Source organism: Haliotis rufescens, unplaced genomic scaffold (genome assembly GCF_023055435.1).
Source record: "Haliotis rufescens isolate VD_foot unplaced genomic scaffold, xgHalRufe1.0.p SCAF_4, whole genome shotgun sequence".
Taxonomy (NCBI): domain Eukaryota; kingdom Metazoa; phylum Mollusca; class Gastropoda; order Lepetellida; family Haliotidae; genus Haliotis; species Haliotis rufescens.
In genome coordinates this window covers 53,926,515-53,947,940 of record NW_025964112.1, presented here as the reverse complement: position 1 = coordinate 53,947,940, position 21,426 = coordinate 53,926,515, and the positions used below count along the sequence as shown (strand labels likewise).

General features: G+C 41.5%; 1 protein-coding gene across 1 annotated transcript; it reads left to right on the top strand.

The window, feature by feature from the left end:
- Positions 1 to 814: 814 nt before the first annotated feature.
- On the top strand, positions 815 to 21,099 carry LOC124120211. Its single transcript, XM_048382168.1, has 4 exons — positions 815 to 888; positions 17,107 to 18,356; positions 19,284 to 19,314; positions 20,060 to 21,099. Exons 1-4 carry the CDS (start codon positions 837 to 839, stop codon positions 20,299 to 20,301), a joined length of 1,575 nt encoding a protein of 524 aa, XP_048238125.1. The 5' UTR covers positions 815 to 836; the 3' UTR covers positions 20,302 to 21,099.
- The last annotated feature ends 327 nt before the right edge of the window (positions 21,100 to 21,426 follow it).

Sequence of the window (21,426 nt, the reverse complement as noted above, 5' to 3'; positions counted from 1 at the left end):
GTCTGAACGCAGCCGTATACCTTCGTAACAGAGTCCTACGGATCGGGAAAGGTCCAGAGAGCACTCACGACAGTATGGTGCGACCCGTAACATTCGGGAAACTCAGCCGATTAAGTCTAGACGGATTACAATCGTGACTATGTCGTGACAGATTCTGCTGTATCGGATCAAAATCGTAAAAATGTCCTATGTTGTCTGGACGGTGTCCTGTTGATCGGGACGCTGTCGTGATGAACAGGCATGAATTGTTCAATGCCGTTTCTTGTCGATTGAGTCAAGATTGCGTCCAGATCTTGCCGAATGCGAACCGTCTTTGTCGGTTCACTGTCTGATCGCATTTGGGAGAATCGTGACGCTGTCGGGACAGATTCGGTCGTTTTTTACCATGCGGAATATACAAATCGGATCAGATTCGGATTGAGAGACGAATTCGGCTGGAAACGGCTGAATCGGGACGCTTTCTGAACAATATCTGATTGTTTGTGAATTTCCCGCCACGAATCACAGGATCTTGATCAGAATTTTGACAAATGTTAACCGGGAATGGTCCTGTCAAGGACAGCAGTAAAAATCCTGAATGTGTGGCAGAGACCTGAAGGGGATCAAACAAGGACATAATTTCGGACTTAATTTCATCTCACCAATAGAATGATGTCCCCACACAAGACCAGGGTACTGGTTAAGCCGTTATGGATTATATAAATTCATGTATATTAACACACTGATATGAGACGAACAGTGTGTGGTGTTCAATGAAGAAATCAAGAAAAGATAAATCGATCAGCCCCCGAGCGGAGTATCACTGTGTAGCAGAGTCATCAGCTGAACAGGACATTATGGCGATTCTTCTCTGTATGTTAATGGTTGGAGCTGTACACGGACTTCAAGGTAGGACCTTAATAGATAATAAAATGTTGTTTTCAGTAATAATGAAATGTTTGATTTCAGTAATCGTCACTCAATTTTGTGGAGGCCCACGCTATCTCTCAGAAACATCGAGCATATCCAGATAACCATTTCTGTACTTTTGTATTTCTACTTGATGAAATTCAAATGGTTGGCCTCTTATAGCTATCGTATGATGTATGATATACAGATGTGTTGGATATATTTGGCTCTAAGTAAGTGTACTGTATGTATATTCTGCTTTCAAATTAAACAATTAATGCGTATCAGATGAAAGATGTTTTTATCATTCAGTACCATGCAGGTCCATGTCCAGTGGTACAAATTTCATAACAATGTGTATCGTTTCTCTATTTATTTGAAATCAATTTCTCCAAAGGCTTAAAGTGTCCGCAAACCAATAACACTGTGTATGCATGTGGAGACAGAGTAAAACCACCAAGGAACTTTAGCTTAATTGTCAACGACACACTTATTTGTTTGCTTACTTTCCATGTAATTACAACGATAATTATTCAGGCTAAGTAACCGCAGTACACTATTACGGCTACTTCTTGTCATATACAAATTTAGGTTAATAAAATAGGGCCGACACAACTATTTCAGTGCCCTTTTCGGGTCAGTATAAGCCATGGGCAGTATCACACTTTATCGTTATGCAACTTCCCGAGGCAAGGGTGTCCACTAGCCTCTAGCACAATCGGTTCTCATCCTTTCCATTTCAAGCCCACTTTCTTGGTTCGGTCTTCAACTTCAAACTTGTGACTTGAAATGTGATCAGAAAATACCCTAGTTCAATTTTGTCAAGACGCTTGATTTTTCAACTTTCTACATCACTATTTCAGTGAGACACCTTAAGAACAAAACTTATTCCTCGATCAATGGGCCTTCTGTTACAAACCGTGGTGACAATAGAAACAGTTGAAATATCTATCTTCCGATGTTCAGGACAATTTGTCAAACATGAAAGCAAATGTCATCTTAAGTTTACTGAGAAAACAATATGTGAAACGCTGAACTTCCTAATTGATAACATCCATGTAAAAACTTTGGAGTAAGACATTTAGGCAAGATGAGCCGTGAGCACCAAATGTGCTTGCTGGTCTATCTTTTAATGCAAATAAATCGAAATTTCTGCCGCTGGCAAAGCAAAAACAAGGTAATTTGGCCAAGACGTTTAACTTAAGGTTCAGGTATATCGATGATCTGATATCGTTCAATAACCATCTAATCATATTTGATGTATGTATAAAGATTGAGAGAGACAAAACATTCTCCACAAGACTGTATTACAAGAGAGATGACTTCACCTTTCCAATATGATCTTTCCTTTATGTCGAGCAATATTTCTTTAGCTCCAACCCTTGGTGTCTAAAGTTCACAACTTGTGAAGTACAATCGAGCAGGCTCATTCCATGAGATTTCAAAGAGCGTCATACGACTCTTGCTCAGAAGTTGTTTGATGAGTGAGTGAGTGAGTATGGTTTTACGCCGCTTTTAGCAATATTCCAGCAATATCACGGCGGGGGACACCAGAAATGGGCTTCACACATTGTACCCATGTCGGGAATCGAACCCGGGTCTTCGGCGTGACGAGCGAACGCTTTAACCACTAGGCTACCCGACCGCCCCAGTTGTTTGATGAACGTTACCATATTCAAGACCTCAATAAAGGTTTCGAAAAGTTGTATGGTGGACACGTGGAGGGCATTTTCAAAATCTTCTTATTCTTATTCTTAATGGATCAATTTGAACGCAAATAGAGTTCGAAAGGTTATATCTATCAATGTTTGAAAGAGACGCCACAATTTGGAAAATACCTTTTATTGATAAATAATATTATATCCCAATCTTAAAATTCAGAAAATGGAACCAAAATTTATCAGTTGAAACCGGCCGTGGGAATAATGTAAAGAAGATCGTGTATATGCGAATTTAAACTCTCCTCTCTCAGATGTCAACCGCTGTCACATCATATACCTGATACCAATTTACGAATAGCTTACCGGCCCTGACAAATAGTCTAATCTTTATACGGTTAAGTTTTTTTTGTCCATCAAAACACATGTCACCTTTAGAACCTATTGATGTTAATTAATGAATTATTTAAAGCTGTAGGGGCGGCCGGGTAGCCGAGTGGTTAAAGCGTTCGCTCTTCACGCCGAAGACCCTGGTTCGATTCCCGACATGGGTGCAATGTGCAAAGGCAGACATCTTGAAAATCGGATCAAAATAGAGTGTCATCACTGGTCGTAAAGATACTTACATAATTCACGTTTGATCTGAATTCCATCATTCCAAGAATGCTTGTTTGAGATGCGGAGAGAAACATTGCTCGGGTATAATCGCTGTGATTGGAAAGTTAATGATTTATCGTCGAAATGCTGTGGGACAATCATTCAAAAACCCTCAAATAGCCAGTCCCCTTCCATCGATTTACCCACCTGAACAAGAAATAATAGGACCAGCTAGACCGCTTCTTCTATTTCATATTTAGATTTATGCATAAAGCTAAATGTGACAAAACTCCCTGACAAGAGGGAAGACGTCAACTTTTCAGTAGTCACCTTTACCTTCATGTCGAGCAATATTCCAACACCTCCATGGTTTGGTGTCTACACTTCACAACTTTAGACGTAAAATCGAGCATGCTCTTTCTACCAAGATTTTGAATCGGATTTTTCTGATCAGATTGGCAAAGCCAAAACAAGGTAATTTGGCCAACAGGTATAACTCAAGCTTCAGGTATGTCGACGATCTGATATTGTTTATTAACCATCAAATAGCCAATTTCCTTCAAGGAGCGTATTACGACCCTTGCTTAAAAGTTGTTCGATCAGGGTCACAACATCCATGGTCCAGGTAAGCTTTCAAAAGTTCTATGGTAGACATGTGGTGGACATGACCAAATTTGACTCATCAGTTAGACGATGTCCGATGCAATTCCATATTTTGACTTGTACCATATGTTCCTTCAAGAGAAAAAAGGTTGAACTCAATAAAAGTGAAAACTTGAATGAAAAAGTGTACATCAATATAGAACCACAGCGCTAGAAAATAATCAGTCTCGATTAACTGCTGAAGCTGATTCTTCTGGGTAAAAATGCAAATCACTAATGAAAATATTAGGAGTGGTGCACGGAAAATCAGTGATGACACCAGGTGTTCGTAAAAAGGGTAAGCGCATGTTCTGCCCTACCGGAGACCCGTGAAGATTCCGGGGTAGAATGGATCTTCAGCGACCCATGCTTGTCGTAAAAGGCGACTAACGGGATCGGGTGGTCAGGCTCGCTTACTTGGTTGATACATGTCATCGGTCCCAATTGCGTGGTTCGATGCTCATGATATCAATCACTGGATTGTCTGGTCCAGACTCGATTATTTACAGACCGCCGTCATATAGCTGTAATATTGCTGAGTGTGGCGTTAAACAACAAACCAACCAACCAACCAATCGCTCTACCGGAAGCACCTGCCACTCTATTAAACATGTCAAAAGTACATGCTACCATTATACATTTATAGCTAGCAAAACTGCATTTGAGTACTGATCCAATCAACTCCAAACACTGCATCTAAAATGACATTGTCTGCAGCCTATGTATGACTGGTCTCAAGATTTAACTCTTGCAAAGATAAACTCCATCTCTATCTCCGATTTGTCTCCTTAGTCTTATGACTTGTTTGTTTGTTTGTTGTTTGGGGTGGTCGGTAGCCTAGTGGTTAAGCGTTCGCTCGTCATGCCGAAGACCCGGGTTCGATTCCCGACATGGGTACAATGTGTGAAGCCCATTCTGGTGTCCCCCTGCCGTGATATTGCTGGAACATTACTAAAGGCGGCGTAAAACCATACTCACTCACTAAATTGTTTGTTGTTTAACGCCACACTCAGACATATTCCAGCTATATGACGATGGTTTTAACATAATCTAGTCTGTACCAGACAATCCACTGATTGACATCATGAGCATTGATCCACGCAATGGGGATACGATAACATCAACCAAGTCATCGAGTCTGACAACCCGATCCCGTTAGTCGCCCCTTACGACAAGCATATTCGCTTTTTACGGCAAGCATGGGTTGTTGAGATCTTCACGGCTCTTCGTCTTATGACAATATGTCTGCGGATTATGATTGGTGAATACTTCAATGAGCTCCCAAATAAAACTCAAAATATTGAAGTGACAACTTCTTGGCAAGGGTTTCATTCTCATTCGTAGATACTTTTTTCTGTGTTTTGTTAAATGCTTTGAAAAGTAACAAACAGGGTGATTCATGCCGTTTGCATCTTCCTGTAACAATATACCACTTGCATCACTTGCAAGCTTAAAAGTTTTCACAAAAGCTAGTGCTTTCAAGATTGGAACATTGAAGAGTATAGTTTTTACTCTTTCAAAAGCTGCCTGGCAGCGGTTACCCCAAAGAATTATTTCTTTTGTCCAAGAAAAAGGTTTGGAGTGACCAGCCACACCAAGAAATTTCATACCTTTTTATTTGTTGAAACTGAGAATTTGCAATACTTTTGCGATGACCGATGACATGAGCCACGGACACAACATTTACCTGAGAAAATTCCCATTTTGCAAGATATTCTGTTGATTATAGTCTCTCGAAGCAGGCACAGATCTTCCCCAAAATGACAGCCCCACTGGCTGATAAAGTCGTTAATGTAATTCTCTGTACCTTCTATGTCTGAAGTGACGTAATTCATGAGGCGTTGAAAGGTAGTTGGTGCATTTTCAAACCCAGATGGCATTACTTAGTACTGATAAAGATAAAAACCAGATATCTTCTTTGCATGCTCAGTCAGTCGGACCTGATCATACACCTTTGAAAGGTATAACTTACTTACAAACTTTGTCAATACAGTCATCAATGTTTGGTATTGGGATCGAGTCAGTTTCAGATAACGAGTTCAACCGTGTCAGGTCTGTACAACATATTCCCCGTGGGTACCCAGGGACGATAAATAAGAATGTGTCCTCAGCACCCCATTGCTGGTCGTAAAAGGCGACCGAATTTGGCCATCCGTTTGCCGTGGGTTGCGCCCCTGTGTCGATTGAGGAGGGGAGTCTGGTAGTTGAGGGCACTGGTTCCTTGAACTGTGTTCCTTTGCCCAGCACACTGTTTGGACCCTAGCTTCAACTAGACGGATGGTAGAATGGGCCCGGTTCTATCAATTGGCTGGTCACGCCAAACCCTGTGTGTATTACTTCTTATTCTTATTTTTGCACATGTATGTACTATATTTATCACAAAAGTATTGCTTGGGCTTTTGAAAACACATTTATTGAAATAAATATACTGAGTCAAATTAAAAACTCCACATTTTTTAAAGTAATCCCATATATGATATACAACGGACAAATGTATCAGAGAAGGTAATTTTTAATCATTAATGTCCAAAGAAGGATTTTAATTAACGGTGGTAACCATAATTTGTTCCAAGCACCTACGGTATTCGGTAATAACATCAACAGTTTAAATCATAAGTCCCAAGCACGAGAATCTGATGGGACACAAGTTCAGTAGCGTGTATGGCCACCATGTGCGTTGAAAACTGCCACACAACGCTTCCGCATGGACCTTGTGATGCTTGTGAACACATGATTGGGAAGACGACGCCGTTGTTGCTGCAAAATGATGCCAAGATCTTGCAAATTCTGTGGTTGGTTCTGGAGAGTGCGCAGACTTCTGCCAAGAGTATCCCAGACGTGTTCGATGGGATTGAGGTCGCGAGACCTTGACGGCCAGTCCATGACGTTGACTCCCGCATTCTGAAGGAAATTCCTTGTCAAAAAGGCTGTGTGGGGTCTGGCATTGTCGTCTTGGAAGATCAAACCGGGTCCATGTGCTGCCATAAAAGGCAGAAGTTCTGGTGCCAGTACCTGGTCGCGGTAAGCAGCAGCGTTGAGGTTGCCACGGATGACAAGAGGAACGTGCATTGCCACAGAAAGCAGCCCACACCATGACACTTCCGCCTCGAAATCTGTCAACTTCCTGTACACAACACTGGGCGTAACGTTCATGACGGCGCCTCCACACCCTCGCCCTACCATAAGCAAATCGAAGATTAAATCGGGATTCATCACTGAAGACGACTTGATTCCAATTCCTCTGAGTCCATCGTAAGTGTCGCTGTGCCCACAATTGACGTTGACGTCTGTGTAATTGAGTCAGAATCGGCCCACAGTATGGCCGTCGTGCTTGAAGGTGAGCAGTTCTCAGACGGTTTCGAATAGTTTGCGTACTCAGCCTACCACTAAACAGTTCATTTCTGGTAGATGTAGCCGTCAAAAATCGGTTACAGAGGTGACGTAAGACAATCTGTCGATCCTCTGCATGTGACGTCACACGTGGCCGACCTGGCCGAGGGCGATCAGCGGTGGTACCCGTTTGCTGTAGACGCGTCTGTAAATCATAAACAGTCCGTCGACTACAACCCATCGTCCTTGCTACTTCATCTACGGACGTTCCCGTCTGCAACATGCCGATGGCACGTTCACGTTGCAAATTTGAAAGGCGTGGCATGACAAATGGCCGCAAAGACTTTTGTTTTCTTGTGTTTTTCTTTTTTTGTTAATGACTGCTAACAAGTATGGCTGAAAACACGTGTGGTATTATGGCCACGTGACCAGTTGCACGTGAAAAAACACTTTTGCCACTATAGTGCTGTGCACATGATTTTGATCGATTCACCTGCACAAAAACGGGTGTTATCTGAAGACAATACGTGGCCATTACTGTTTAAATACACAGTAAGGGCCCACAATGATAACTGGTCAAAATGTTAAAAATTTAGGATTGTGAAGTTTTTAATTTGGTTCAGTATATATTGCCTAGACTCCTATGCCAGAAAGCGGTGGCTCATGGGCCAATCTGGTTTGTTGACAGCTGAATTCTAAATTCTGAATGTCTATAAATTGTTGTTATTGGCAGAACCAGCTTGGCAATAAATTTAGTAGACAAATTCATGTCATATTTGTCTACAGGAAACGTACTTTAAAAAAACAGATCAGCTCAACATTAGACAATACGATTCTTATCATTGCTTTTCACCTCAAGGGGCTAAGGCAACTGTAGGATTTTCAGTCGTGGTGAGGCCCTGTATCTCTCAATGCCCCCTTATAAGCTATCGCGGTTGCTATCACCATGCACATTGTTTTCACTCTGTGCTCTCTTTACGTTACTCCACCAACTGCATCCTCAAGCTCTCTATGACCAGCTTCCTAGGCCCTGTATCATAATGGGCGATATGAACGGACATAATCCACTTTGGGGTAGTGATCATACAAGCAGTAAAGGCAAGCTCCTAGAAGATTTTATTTCCATCAATACTCTATACCTTTTATTGATAATTCAAAAACATATTTACATCCTGGTACAGGCACATACTCTTCTCTTGATTTGACTGTTACAGATTTCCAACCTTAATGAATTTAAGTGGTCAGTCCACGATGACGTCTGTGGGAGTGACCACTTTCCAACCATTCTTAACCCTACTACCCCATCTGATGTTCCTCCATCATCTCGATGGAACTTTACCAAAGTTAACTGGCCTCTATATGACATTCTCTGTACAGCCAAACTAACACCTGGTCATTTTACTGACGTTCCTGATCCAATACAATGCTTTTCTGATGAACTCATCAAAATAGCTGAAGAATGTGTTCCAAAGTCCTCTTTACGTAAACCATGGTTTACCGATGACTGCATGCGAGCTAGGAAGGCGAGGAAAAAGGCGAAGCGTTATTTCCGCCGCCATCCTATGGTCCATAATTTAAATAAATTTTAAATTTTAAACGCAAAAGCATGGCGTACATTTAAACAAAGTAAAAGCCAATCTTGGCGAAATTATGTTTCAAAAATAGGTTCAAGAACGCCAATGTCCACGTTGTGGAACATGATCCAAAAAATCAAAGGTAAGGGCACTAAATCTAGTATCCATCATCTTAAAAATGGGGACCATTTAATAACTCAGATATTACAAATAGTCTTGGTGAAACTTTGGCTAAACACTCTTCCTCATCTGACTATGTACCTCAATTCCAAAATTATCAAAAACAGCAAAATTTTCGTTCAGATAACAGGGAAGATCATAATGAACTATTCTCAATTTATGAACTCAATACTGCCCTTGGACAAGCTCACTACTGCTACAGAAGCTGAATACATTCATTATCAACTCCTGAAGCAATTACCAGACTCATCTTTAGAAACATTATTGACTACTTTTGATAAAATTTGGACGACAGGAAAATTTCCTTTTTCATGGTGTGATGCTATATTTATACCAATACCTAAACCCGGTCGAGATCAAAAAGACCTTTCAAATTAACGACCAATATCATTGACCATGAATGATGGTCCATAAAACCATGGAACGCATGATAAATAATCGACTAGTTTGGTACATAGAAATCAATAATCTCATAACTAACATACAATGTGGTTTCCAGAAAAATACAGAAGTAATAACAAATAAACAACATGCAGTGTCTATCTTTTCTGTCTATCTCGAAAAAGCATGGGGAACATGGTATTTTCATACGATTTACATGATTTGGGATTGCGAGGCCGTTTGCCTCAATTCATTTCGAGTTATTAACTCCGCGTGGGTTCAAACCTGTCTGATCATTATAACCAGGGTCAGGGTGTCCCACAAGGCAGTATCTTATCTGTCACATTATTTTGCATTAAAATGAATAGCTTATCGAAAGTTTCAAATGATTCAATTGATGGATCACTTTTTGTGGATGATTTAAATAACAAAAACATTCATGCAATTGAATGCAACTGCAGCTATGTTTAAATAAAATCCAGAAATGTTTTTTGGAAAATGGATTTAAATTCTTAAAATCCAAAACAAAATGTTATTTATTTTTGTAGAAAATATAAACCGCACAAAGATCCGGAACTAATTTTAGATAACACTCCTATTCACGTTGTAAAAGAAACCAAGTTCCTTGGAATAATTTTCAATCACCATTTGACTTTTCTGCCTCAAATTAAATATTTGAAGAATAAAAGGCTGAAGGCCCTTGACTTACTGAAAGTTGTCTCAAACTCTAAGTGGGGAGGAGATCAGAAAACCCTCCTTCAACTATACAGAGAACTTATCCGCTCCACTAGATAATGGCTCCATCATTTATGGTGGAGCTTGTAAATGCAGTTTAAAAACTCTAGATCCTATTTACCATCAAGGTCTGAGGAATTTATTGATTTTGCCAATACAAGGGATAAGTATTTCTCTCAAGGATCTTTTTGTAAATGTTAGCATTGATTTAGTTATATGTTTTTTAAAGGAAATTGAATTGTGTCAAAAGTTTTGATTACTAAGTCCTGTATAATTTTTAAAAAAAAATACCTTTTGATATTGGCAGAATACATTTGATAACCAAGACTGTCAGAGGCTGTACACTCGAAGGGGGTTGAAGTAGTGTAAAACGATTGTCCCCCCAGAGATGGCACGTGTGACCACGTCATTCCAAGTATAATTATTACTGGCACAGTTTTAATTGCAGAATATGTGTTCTTTACTTCGGCAACATTTGTCACTAATCGCCAGCACCTGAAGGGATAATGTAAATCCTGCTAGGGTCCATGCAGATAACAAAAGAACTGTAAGTCCCCATGGTCCTTAGTGAGGTGATCTACCTTCAGTTGCTGGCGATCTATAGCCTTTTTTATATTGAATCGTTACATATATTGAAATCTTTTATGGTTGTATACTAGTTTTAAATAATAATCTGTGATATTCTAATCATTTTACAGTCCTTCGTTGACAGGTTTTTATTGTTTAAATGTATATATTTTGTATTACTTTTGTTGGTCACGATATGGCTGAAATACTGCCGATGGGACTATAAATCTTACCTCCCTCACTGTACAACATCTGCAGGTGTTGTCAGGCTTGGATACCAGGTTCCATGGTGAACTCCATTCACTGTCAATTGGTACGATGATGTCACTCTCCAACATGTAATTGTATCTTTCGGAGGACGCTCCAACTTGGGTGTGTTCATGCAGTATTCATGCGATACATGCAGTGTTCATGAGGTACATGCGGTACATACAGTGTTCATACAGTACATGCGGTACATGAGGTACATGCGGTACATACAGTGTTCATATGGTACATGCGGTACATGCGGTACATGCGGTACATACAGTGTTCATACAGTACAAGCGGTACATGAGGTACATGCGGTACATACAGTGTTCATACAGTACATGCGGTACATGAGGTACATGCGGTACATACAGTGTTCATACAGTACATGCGGTACATGAGGTACATGCGGTACATACAGTGTTCATACAGTACATGCGGTACATGAGGTACATGCGGTACATACAGTGTTCATACAGTACATGCGGTACATGCGGTACATACAGTGTTCATACAGTACATGCGGTACATTAGGTACATGCGGTACATACAGTGTTCATACAGTACATGCGGTACATGAGGTACATGCGGTACATACAGTGTTCATACAGTACATGCGGTACATGAGGTACATGCGGTACATACAGTGTTCATACAGTACATGCGGCACATGAGGTACATGCGGTACATACAGTGTTCATACAGTACATGCGGTACATGAGGTACATGCGGTACATACAGTGTTCATACAGTACATGCGGTACATGCGGTACATACAGTGTTCATACAGTACATGCGGTACATGCGGTACATACAGTGTTCATACAGTACATGCGGTACATGCGGTACATACAGTGTTCATACAGTACATGCGGTACATGAGGTACATGCGGTACATACAGTGTTCATACAGTACATGCGGTACATGAGGTACATGCGGTACATACAGTGTTCATACAGTACATGCGGTACATGAGGTACATGCGGTACATACAGTGTTCATACAGTACATGCGGTACATGAGGTACATGCGGTACATACAGTGTTCATATGGTACATGCGGTACATGAGGTACATGCGGTACATACAGTGTTCATACAGTACATGCGGTACATGAGGTACATGCGGTACATACAGTGTTCATATGGTACATGCAGTGTTTATGCGATACATGCAGTGTTCATGAGGTACATGCGGTACAAGCAATGTTCATGTGGTACATGCGGTACATACAGTGTTCATATGGTACATGCAGTATTCATGCGATACATGCAGTGTTCATGAGGTACATGCGGTACAAGCAGTGTTCATGTGGTACATGCGATACATGCAGTGTTCATGAGGTACATGCGGTACATACAGTGTTCATATGGTACATGCAGTGTTCATACAGTACATGCAGTGTTTATGCAGTACATAGAGTGTTCATGAAGTACATGCAGTACATGGAGTGTTCATGTAGTGTTCATGTGGTACATGCAGTGCTCATGCGGTACATGCAGTGTACATATGGTGTACATGCGGTTCATGCAGTAGCTGCAGTGTTCGTGCAGTACATGGAGTGTTAATGTAGTGTATATGCGGTACATATGGTGTTCATGCTGTACATGCAGTGTTCATGCAGTACATGCAGTATTCACTTATTACATGCAGTGTTCATGTGGTACATAAAGTGTTTATGCAGTGTTCATGCTGTACATGTAGTGTCCATGCGGTACATGTAGTGTCCATGCGGTACATGTAGTGTTCATGTGGTAGATGCAGTGTTCAAGTTGTACATGCAGTGTTCATGCGGTACATGCAGTGTTTATGCAGTACATGCAGTGTTCATGTGGTACATAAAGTGTTCTTGCAGTACATGAAGTTTTCTTGCAGTACATGCAGTGTTCATGCGGTACATGCAGTGTTCATGCGGTACATGCGGTACATGCAGTGTTCATGTGGTACATGCAGTGTTCATGCGGTACATGCAGTATTCTTGCAGTAGATGCAGTGTTCATGTGGTACATAAAGTGTTTATGCAGTGTTCATGGTGTACATGTAGTGTCCATGTGGTAGATGCAGTGTTCAAGTTGTACATGCAGTGTTCATGCGGTACATGCATTGTTCTTGCAGTACATGCAGTGTTCAAATGGTAGATATAGTGTTCATGCAGTACATATAGTGTTCTTGCAGTACATGCAGTTTTCACTCCTTTCATGCAGTGTTCATGACGTGGTACATGCAGTGTTCATGTGGTACATGCAGTGTTAATATGGTACATGGAGTGTTCATGTGGTACATGTTATGTTCATGTGGTACATAGAGTGTTCATGTGGTACATGTAGTGTTCATGCTGTACATGCAGTGGTCATGTGGTACATGCAGTGTTCATGAGGTACATGCAGTGTTCATGTGGTACAAATGGTGTTCATGTGGTACATGCAGTGTTCATGTGTTACATGCAGTGTTCATGAAGTACATGCAGTACATGCAGTGTTCATGTGGTACATGCAGTGTTCATGCCGTACATGCAGTTTTCACGTGGTATATAGTGTTCATGCGGTACATGCAGTGTTGATCCTTTAGATGCAGTGTTCATGCTGTACATGCAATATTCTTGCAGTACATGCAGTGTTCATGCAGTACATGAAGTGTTCATGCAGTGTCCATGCGGTAAATGGAGTGTCCATGCGGTACATGCAGTGTTCATGTGGTACATGCTGTGTTCATGTGGTACATGCAGTGTTCATGCAGTACATGCAGTGTTCATGCTGTATATGCAATATTCTTGCAGTACATGCAATATTCTTGCAGTACATGCAGTGTTCATGCAGTACATGCTGTGTTCATGTGGTACATGCAGTGTTCATGCAGTACATGCAGTGTTCATGCTGTATATGCAATATTCTTGCAGTACATGCAATATTCTTGCAGTACATGCAATATTCTTGCAGTACATGCAGTGTTCATGCAGTACATGCAGTGTTCATGCGAAATATGCAGTGTTTATGCAGTGTCCATGCGGTACATGCAGTGTTCATGTGGTACATGCAGTGTTCATGTGGTACATGCTGTGTTCATGTGGTACATGCAGTGTTCATGCAGTACATGCAGTGTTCATGTGGTACATGCAGTGTTCATGCAGTACATGCAGTGTTCATGCGGTACATGCAGTGTTCATGTGGTACATGCAGTGTTCATGACGTGGTACATGCAGTGTTCATGAGGTACATGCATTGTTCTTGCAGTACATTCAGTGTTCATGCTGTACATGCAGTGTTCATGTGGTACATGCAGTGTTCATATGGTACATGCAGTGTTCATGCCGTACATGCAGTGTTCATGCTGTACATGGAGTGTTCATGTGGTATTTGCAGTGTTCATGTGATACACTGAGTTTTGATGCAGTACATGCAGTGTTCATGTGGTACATGCTGTGTTCATGTGGTACATGCAGTGTTCATGTGGTACATGCAGTGTTCATGCGGCACATGCAGTGTTCATGCGGTACATGCAGTGTTCATGTGGTACATGGAGTATTCATGACGTGGTACATGCAGTGTTCATGAGGTACATGCAGTGTTCATGCAGTATATTCAGTGTTCATTCAGTACATGCAGTGTTCATGTGGTACATGCAGTGTTCATGTGGTACATGCAGTGTTCATGCCGTACATGTAGTGTTCATGTGGTACATGCAGTGTTCATGTGGTACATGCAGTGTTCATGCCGTACATGGAGTGTTCATGTGGTATATGCAGTGTTCATGTGATACATGGAGTTTTGATGCTGTACATGCAGTGTTCATGCCGTACATGCAGTGTTCATGTTGTACATGCAGTACTCATGCTGAACATGGAGTGTTCATGTGGTATATGCAGTGTTCATGAAGTACATGCAGTGTTCATGCAGTACATGCATTGTTCATGCTGTACATGCAGTGTTCATGTGGTACATGCAGTGTTCATGTTGTACATGCAGTGTTCATGCAGTACATGCAGTGTTCATGTGGCACATGCAGTGTTCATGCAGTACATTCAGTGTTCATGACGTACATGCAGTGTTCATGTGGTACATGCAGTGTTCATGTGGTACATGCAGTGTTTATGCAGTAGATGCAGTGTTCTTGCAGTACATGCAGTGTTCATGTGGTACATGCAGTGTTCATGCTGTACATGCAGTGTTTATGCAGTAGATGCAGTGTTCTTGCAGTACATGCAGTGTTCATGTGGTACATGCAGTGTTCATGTGGTACATATAGTGTTCATGCTGTACATGCAGTGTTTATGCAGTAGATGCAGTGTTCTTGCAGTACATGCAGTGTTCATGTGGTACATGCAGTGTTCTTGCAGTACATGCAGCGTTCATTCAGTACATAGAGTGTTCATGTGGTACATGCAGTGTTCATGTGGTACATGCAGTGTTCATGTGGTACATGGAGTGTTCATGCAGTAAAAGGAATGTTCATGTGGTACATGCTGTGTTCATGAAGTACATGCAGTGTTCATGTGATACATGGAGTGTTCATGCAGTAAATGGAATGTTCATGTGGTACATGCTGTGTTCATGAAGTACATGCAGTGTTCATGTCGTACATGCAGTGTTCATGTGGTACATGCAGTGTTCATGTGGTACATGCAGTGTTCATGTGGTACATGCAGTGTTCATGTGGTACATGCAGTGTTCATTCAGTACATGCAGTGTTCATGTGGTACATGCAGTGTTCATGCAGTACATTCAGTGTTCATGACGTACATGCAGTGTTCATTTGGTACATGCAGTGTTCATGCAGTACATTCAGTGTTCTTGACGTACATGCAGTGTTCATGTGGTACATTCAGTGTTCATGCTGTACATGCAGTAGATGCAGTGTTCTTGCAGTACATGCAGTGTTCATGTGGTACATGCAGTGTTCTTGCAGTACATGCAGTACATGCAGTGTTCATTCAGTACATGCAGTGTTCATTCAGTACATAGAGTGTTCATGTGGTACATGCAGTGTTCTTGCAGTGTTCATTCAGTACATGCAGTGTTCATTCAGTACATAGAGTGTTCATGTGGTACATGCAGTGTTCATGTGGTACATGGAGTGTTCATGCAGTAAATGGAATGTTCATGTGGTACATGCTGTGTTAATGAAGTACATGCAGTGTTCATGCAGTATATGCAGTGTTCATGCAGTACATGCAGTGTTCATGCGGTACATGCAGTGTTCATGCTGTACATGCAGTATTCATGCAGTACATACGGTAGTGTTCATGAAGTACATGCAGTGTTCATGCAGTACATGGAGCGTTTATGTAGTGTTCATGCGATACATGCAGTATTCACTTATTACATGCAATGTTCATTTCGTAGATAAAGTGTTTATGTAGTGTTCATGCAGTACTAAGGAAACATGTGGGTAGATCCTCAGCGACATCTGGCGATGAAACGAACCGTTAGCCGCTTTCTCGATTTGACAAGGGTGAGGTCGTACTACGTGTCCAGAGTGGAGGAAGGAGACATTGGTGTATCCATGTGAAAAGAGGTATTTTGTGTCAACCTCCCACCCTCCCCTTGTGAGTGATGTCTCTCGGGAATATCTGTCTCTAATCTGCATTCTTTATTACCGAGTACTCAATTTATTAGAGGGAAGTGCAACTGATGGACGTCGCTGAGGGAAAAGGTACAGTATGGAAGTAGTCCGTCAGTGTTTATATCATTTCAAGAATACAGCTTCGTATGAACGAGGTCAATGTGACCGGAATCGCGTCCAATGGAAACGCTCTATACCGTGTAAACTTCACACTAAAAATAATTTGAAGTAATCCACTCAGTAGGTTCAACTTCTATATTGATCATTGTTTTGGCATACACTTTGACAGTATCTATAACGATCTTAAACTTGTAACCGGCCTTGGTAGAGGCTGTTCACGAAAGTTTGGTCCTTATTAGTTGGTTGGTTGGTTTGTTGTTTAACGCCGCACTCATGAGCAAGCAGAGTCGCCTTTTGCGGCAAGCATGGGTTGCTGAAGACCTATTCTACCCAGGAATCTTCACGGGTCGGTCCATATTTAAATAACTGACGAATGTTGGTGTTATCAACAATAGAGTAGATAATATGTCCAGTAGGTTGGAAGTTACATGATGAACCCTGGCAGTCACAAGGACTGGACTTTACACCACACTGAAAAAAAGGGAATTAGACCAAAAGTTTAACGTAAGCTTCAGGTACATTGATGAGTTGATGAGGGTTCCAAGCTGCAGAACCAAGTATATTCATGTTCGGCATTGGTTATTCGTCTGCTTTGAAACTGATCACTTTATCATTCTCAATTTCAGAAAGAACATACGTGACGGTTTTTACACAGAACTTTGATAGCCTGGCCAAAAATATGTACCTGTACATAACCTCATCGCGCCCTCAACCAGTTACAGTTCAAGTGATTGTTCCTTATCTAAACAACGCAGCTCCTTTCCAAAACCTCACGCTTGACCCAGGACAAAGAACCAAGGTCATATTGTCCCATGATGTACAGATGCCGACAGGAACTACGACGTCAAACAGGATAATCCGCGTCGTGGCCTCCGACGATGTTACAGTGCTAGCACTGAACGCTGAAGGGTCGAACCTTGATATGTATCAAGTGAAGGAGACGAGCCAACTGGGAAAGGAGTATGTGGTCGTGGCGCCTGACTCCTACAGTTCATTCGGTGCAGCAACGGTGGGAGTAGTCTCCCCTTTCCCAAACACTCAGGTGAAGGTCAGCCTTCCAGAGTCACATGCTAACATTTCTGCAGTAATAAATGGACTTTCGGAGATATTATCTAGGGAATTTTCAGTCACATTGCAGGAGAACCAAACGTTTCAGATTCAATCTGCCAGTGAGCTTTCTGGAACGTACATCACATCCAACAAACCTATTGCCGTTTTGACTGGAGTAAATAGGACCTCATCTTCCATGGATCTTTGTGCGGACGGGCAAATAACTCAACTTCTTAGTTTAGATAAAATAGGTACTAATTACATTGCTTTTGGATTACCTTTGTCTGATGTCCAGGATTACATTAACATCGTCTCCACACAAGCCGACACAGAGATCTCGTTTGATGGAACAACGTCAATACTCGCCAATGCAAGGGAGATAACTAGGCTACGTATTCAGCGAAATCAGTTCAAATTGATTGAAATGTCGAAACCAGTAGTCGTATCCATGACAACCGGATCAGGTCATTCTGGCAGTATCCAGGGTGATGTGTCCACGTACATGCTTCATCCCCTTCCACTGAGGGGCCTGCTTTACACAATCACAGTGCCGGATGCCACAGCGTTCTCTGGCCCCCGTAGATACCTTGTCATCATGGTCGAGAACGACGGCGTGGACGACATTCTGTTGGACGACGTTGCCCTCTCAGGAGCAGCATGGATGCCAGTCACGAACACCAATATCTCAGCCTGCTTCTATCTGGTGACAGATAATATGGAGGCCAGAGTCCTGAGACACAGACGAGGGAAGCCGTTGGCTGTGTATATACTGGGCTTCGACTATTGTCAAGCATATGCAATTGCATTTGAAGCCAATGAAAGAGATGTAAGTAATATTTATTGAATTACACAGTGAAAAGCATAAATACAAAGGATATATTCAGTAATAAGATGGCAGGACTTGCACACTCTTTTCGCTTGTCACTGATTATGAGTGATTCATTCACACAATTGTCACTGCAGTTTTGCCTTTTATGCACAACGCAATCTGTTTCAGCAGATAATTGAGACTGATTATTATCTAGAATAAATGTATTTAAGATATTATTGAGTATTTAATATTGAAAATCACTAGACATGAATTGATTTATTCTATTTGTGGTGTCTCGATCCCTTACAACTCAATTACTACGACTATCCCCTGCATATATATATATGGGCGCATCAAAATGTACAGATGGTGTCGCAGTAAAACCTTGTATATATTTGAAACATCTGCATGAACGGCTACTTTGTTGAATTATTGTGGACGTATCGGTTTATTCTTTTGGTGTATTGTCTGGAGTGCTGCAAGCGTTCAGTGAACCTTAACCCAAACTCCACATCTCAGCATATCATTTAAGATGGGCAGTATCGGGAGAATAATCCCCGTTCAAAAATGCATACACTGTTAAAGAGCTGGCAAGCTTAGTTTTATTCACTGCGGGGCTTTATCGTTGTATATTTATGAACCACACTGTATGTTTAGTATGGCCTCGCTTTAAGTGTACAGCAGCTGAATTCCAATTATGTTTTGGTTGTTGTGTTAAAGTCTTTGAGGCTGACAGACTTGGTTGTATGAGTGTGCGCTTGAATAGTTTCTTCTGTTAAAATCAAAGTTGTCAACCGGAACTCAAAAACATGATTTTCTTGAAACTTATCTTGTGAATAAAATATAATATCGTTTATCTCGAACTTCAGATGACCTCTTCAATGTAGCATTATTATTTGTGCAAGTGTAATGAATTGATGTCTATAATTTGTTTCATTTCAGAAAGTGATCCCTGAATGCAGCCAATCCCAAGGTTTGTATGAGACATAAGCTTATATACGTCCACGAGCGAAAGACATCAACTGTGCTTCGTTATAAGTGCTGTAAATGTTATGTTACTAAATATCAGTGATATCATCAGGTGTCCACGAAAAGGGTAGACATGTCCTGTCCTACCAGCACCTGCTACTGTTTGTTGTTGGCTGACGCCGCACTGCACTACTCCTGCCTCGCAGAAAAATTAACGTAGTTTTGGGTTAAGTAAGTGCGCTACCTTTGAGTTGGACTTTCTGGACCATAACTCCATTATGTGGTTTGTTAACAGGCTGCCGTCGCGTAGCAGGAGTAGTGCAGTGCACGTGTATGTGTGTGTGTGGCTGCTTGTACTAGTCCGGACTGATGCCGATAGTGCTAGATAGTGCTAGCTCACTGAGGTACCATGCCGCAGTTTAACATGAATACCCCACTCAGACACAGTATACTGACTCCGAGCCGACCAGTCCTTGTTTTAGCCCCTTAATGCCGAGCGCCAGACAGGGTAACAACAAGTACCATCTTTTAACGTCTTTCTGTAGTACGCGGCCGGGGATCGAACCCCGGACCTTCCGCTCTCCGGGCGGACGCTCTACCACTAGACCACGGAGGCGGTCCCTTGTCCCTAGAGAAACCTATTGCTATTATTTCTACTGCATAATGGTAGGCATGATAAACATAAAGGATCCACGAGAATTATTATAATTATTTTCAAACAACGTTCACAGTACAGTTATCTGTTACAGTTCAGTCCCGAGATCAGCTCGCAAATGTAGGAAAAAGAATGACGTCACAGCGGATGAAGTTACTCACTGTACCATCCCTCCAAGCTTGTTTCTCCTTCTGCCTCAACTACGCGGAATGTGAAGGTGTGAACTTCCTACTGAACGCGTCGCCAATGGACATCAACTGTGAGCTGCTGTTCACCGAGACTGACGGAGAACAAGACAGCGCAGACTGGACGTACTATCAACTCGTGCCCAACTAATTCTGGTATTGCGTTCATTGATGGCAGGGTGTGTCCCGTTCTTTAGGTTGTTCTATCAACTTGTGCCCAACTAATTCTAGTATTGCGTTCATTGATGGCAGAGTGTGTCCCGTTCTTTGGGTCGTTCTATCAACTCGTACCAAACTATTCTAAATATTGGTTGAATGTCCATGATAGAATAACACTGATTACTGGTCATTACAGTCAATGAGTGAATAGTGTCACCCGTCGCAATCAGCACCAGATCGAGGTCTACGCCATTTGAGGAAAAACTAGTTATATACACACAAAAATAAGAATTGAGTTTCACTTTCTGTGAATTCATTGGAGTATGCATGGACCTTCATAGAGAAGGAGGTCCAAACTGTATGAACATCGGAGCTTGCGACTCACTCTGTGAAGGTTCATACTGCAATGCATTCACACAAAGTGAAAGTCAATTCTTATAAAAAAAATTTATATAACTCGTTTTCCCTCAAAGGACGTAGACCTTGATCTATACACAAGTATATTAAGTATGTGTGACTTCCTGTTTACACTGACAGCCATACAACAACCAGCTGTATCGCGGAATAAAATAGTTCCTCAAAACGAGAGGTGACACGAGCTTATGTATGCTCAACATGCTCAACAGGGACAACTTTTGTAGTTTCCTTAGAACAAATGTACTCAAATAATATCCTCATAATGACATTAGATGAGAAAGGTCTGTTAAGAACTACCTTAGTAAGTCAGTCACAATGACAGCGCGTCGTAATACATTTACATCAAGTACAAGACGTCAAAATGGCCGACACGATAAACGTGACGGGAGAGATTTCCGAAGTTGTTAATGAACCTGTGGTGGTAACATGTGTTACTCATCATTGATCAACTCGTCGATCATTGAAAGGTGATTAAAGATGTGTCAAACAGACACTAAGGTAAATTCATAGATTGATGTAGACTGTCACTGTCAGCCTAGACACGGATCGAGTAGATACTTCGATTGTTTGCGATGTGCATTTCTTTGTTTTGTTCATTAGGATGGGCCAATAGGATCATATTCGTGAACAGTCATGCAGTCAAACTCTCTGACGTTTCTCAATGTATACTGACACTAGGGCCGTAGGTGCAGCCATTCGG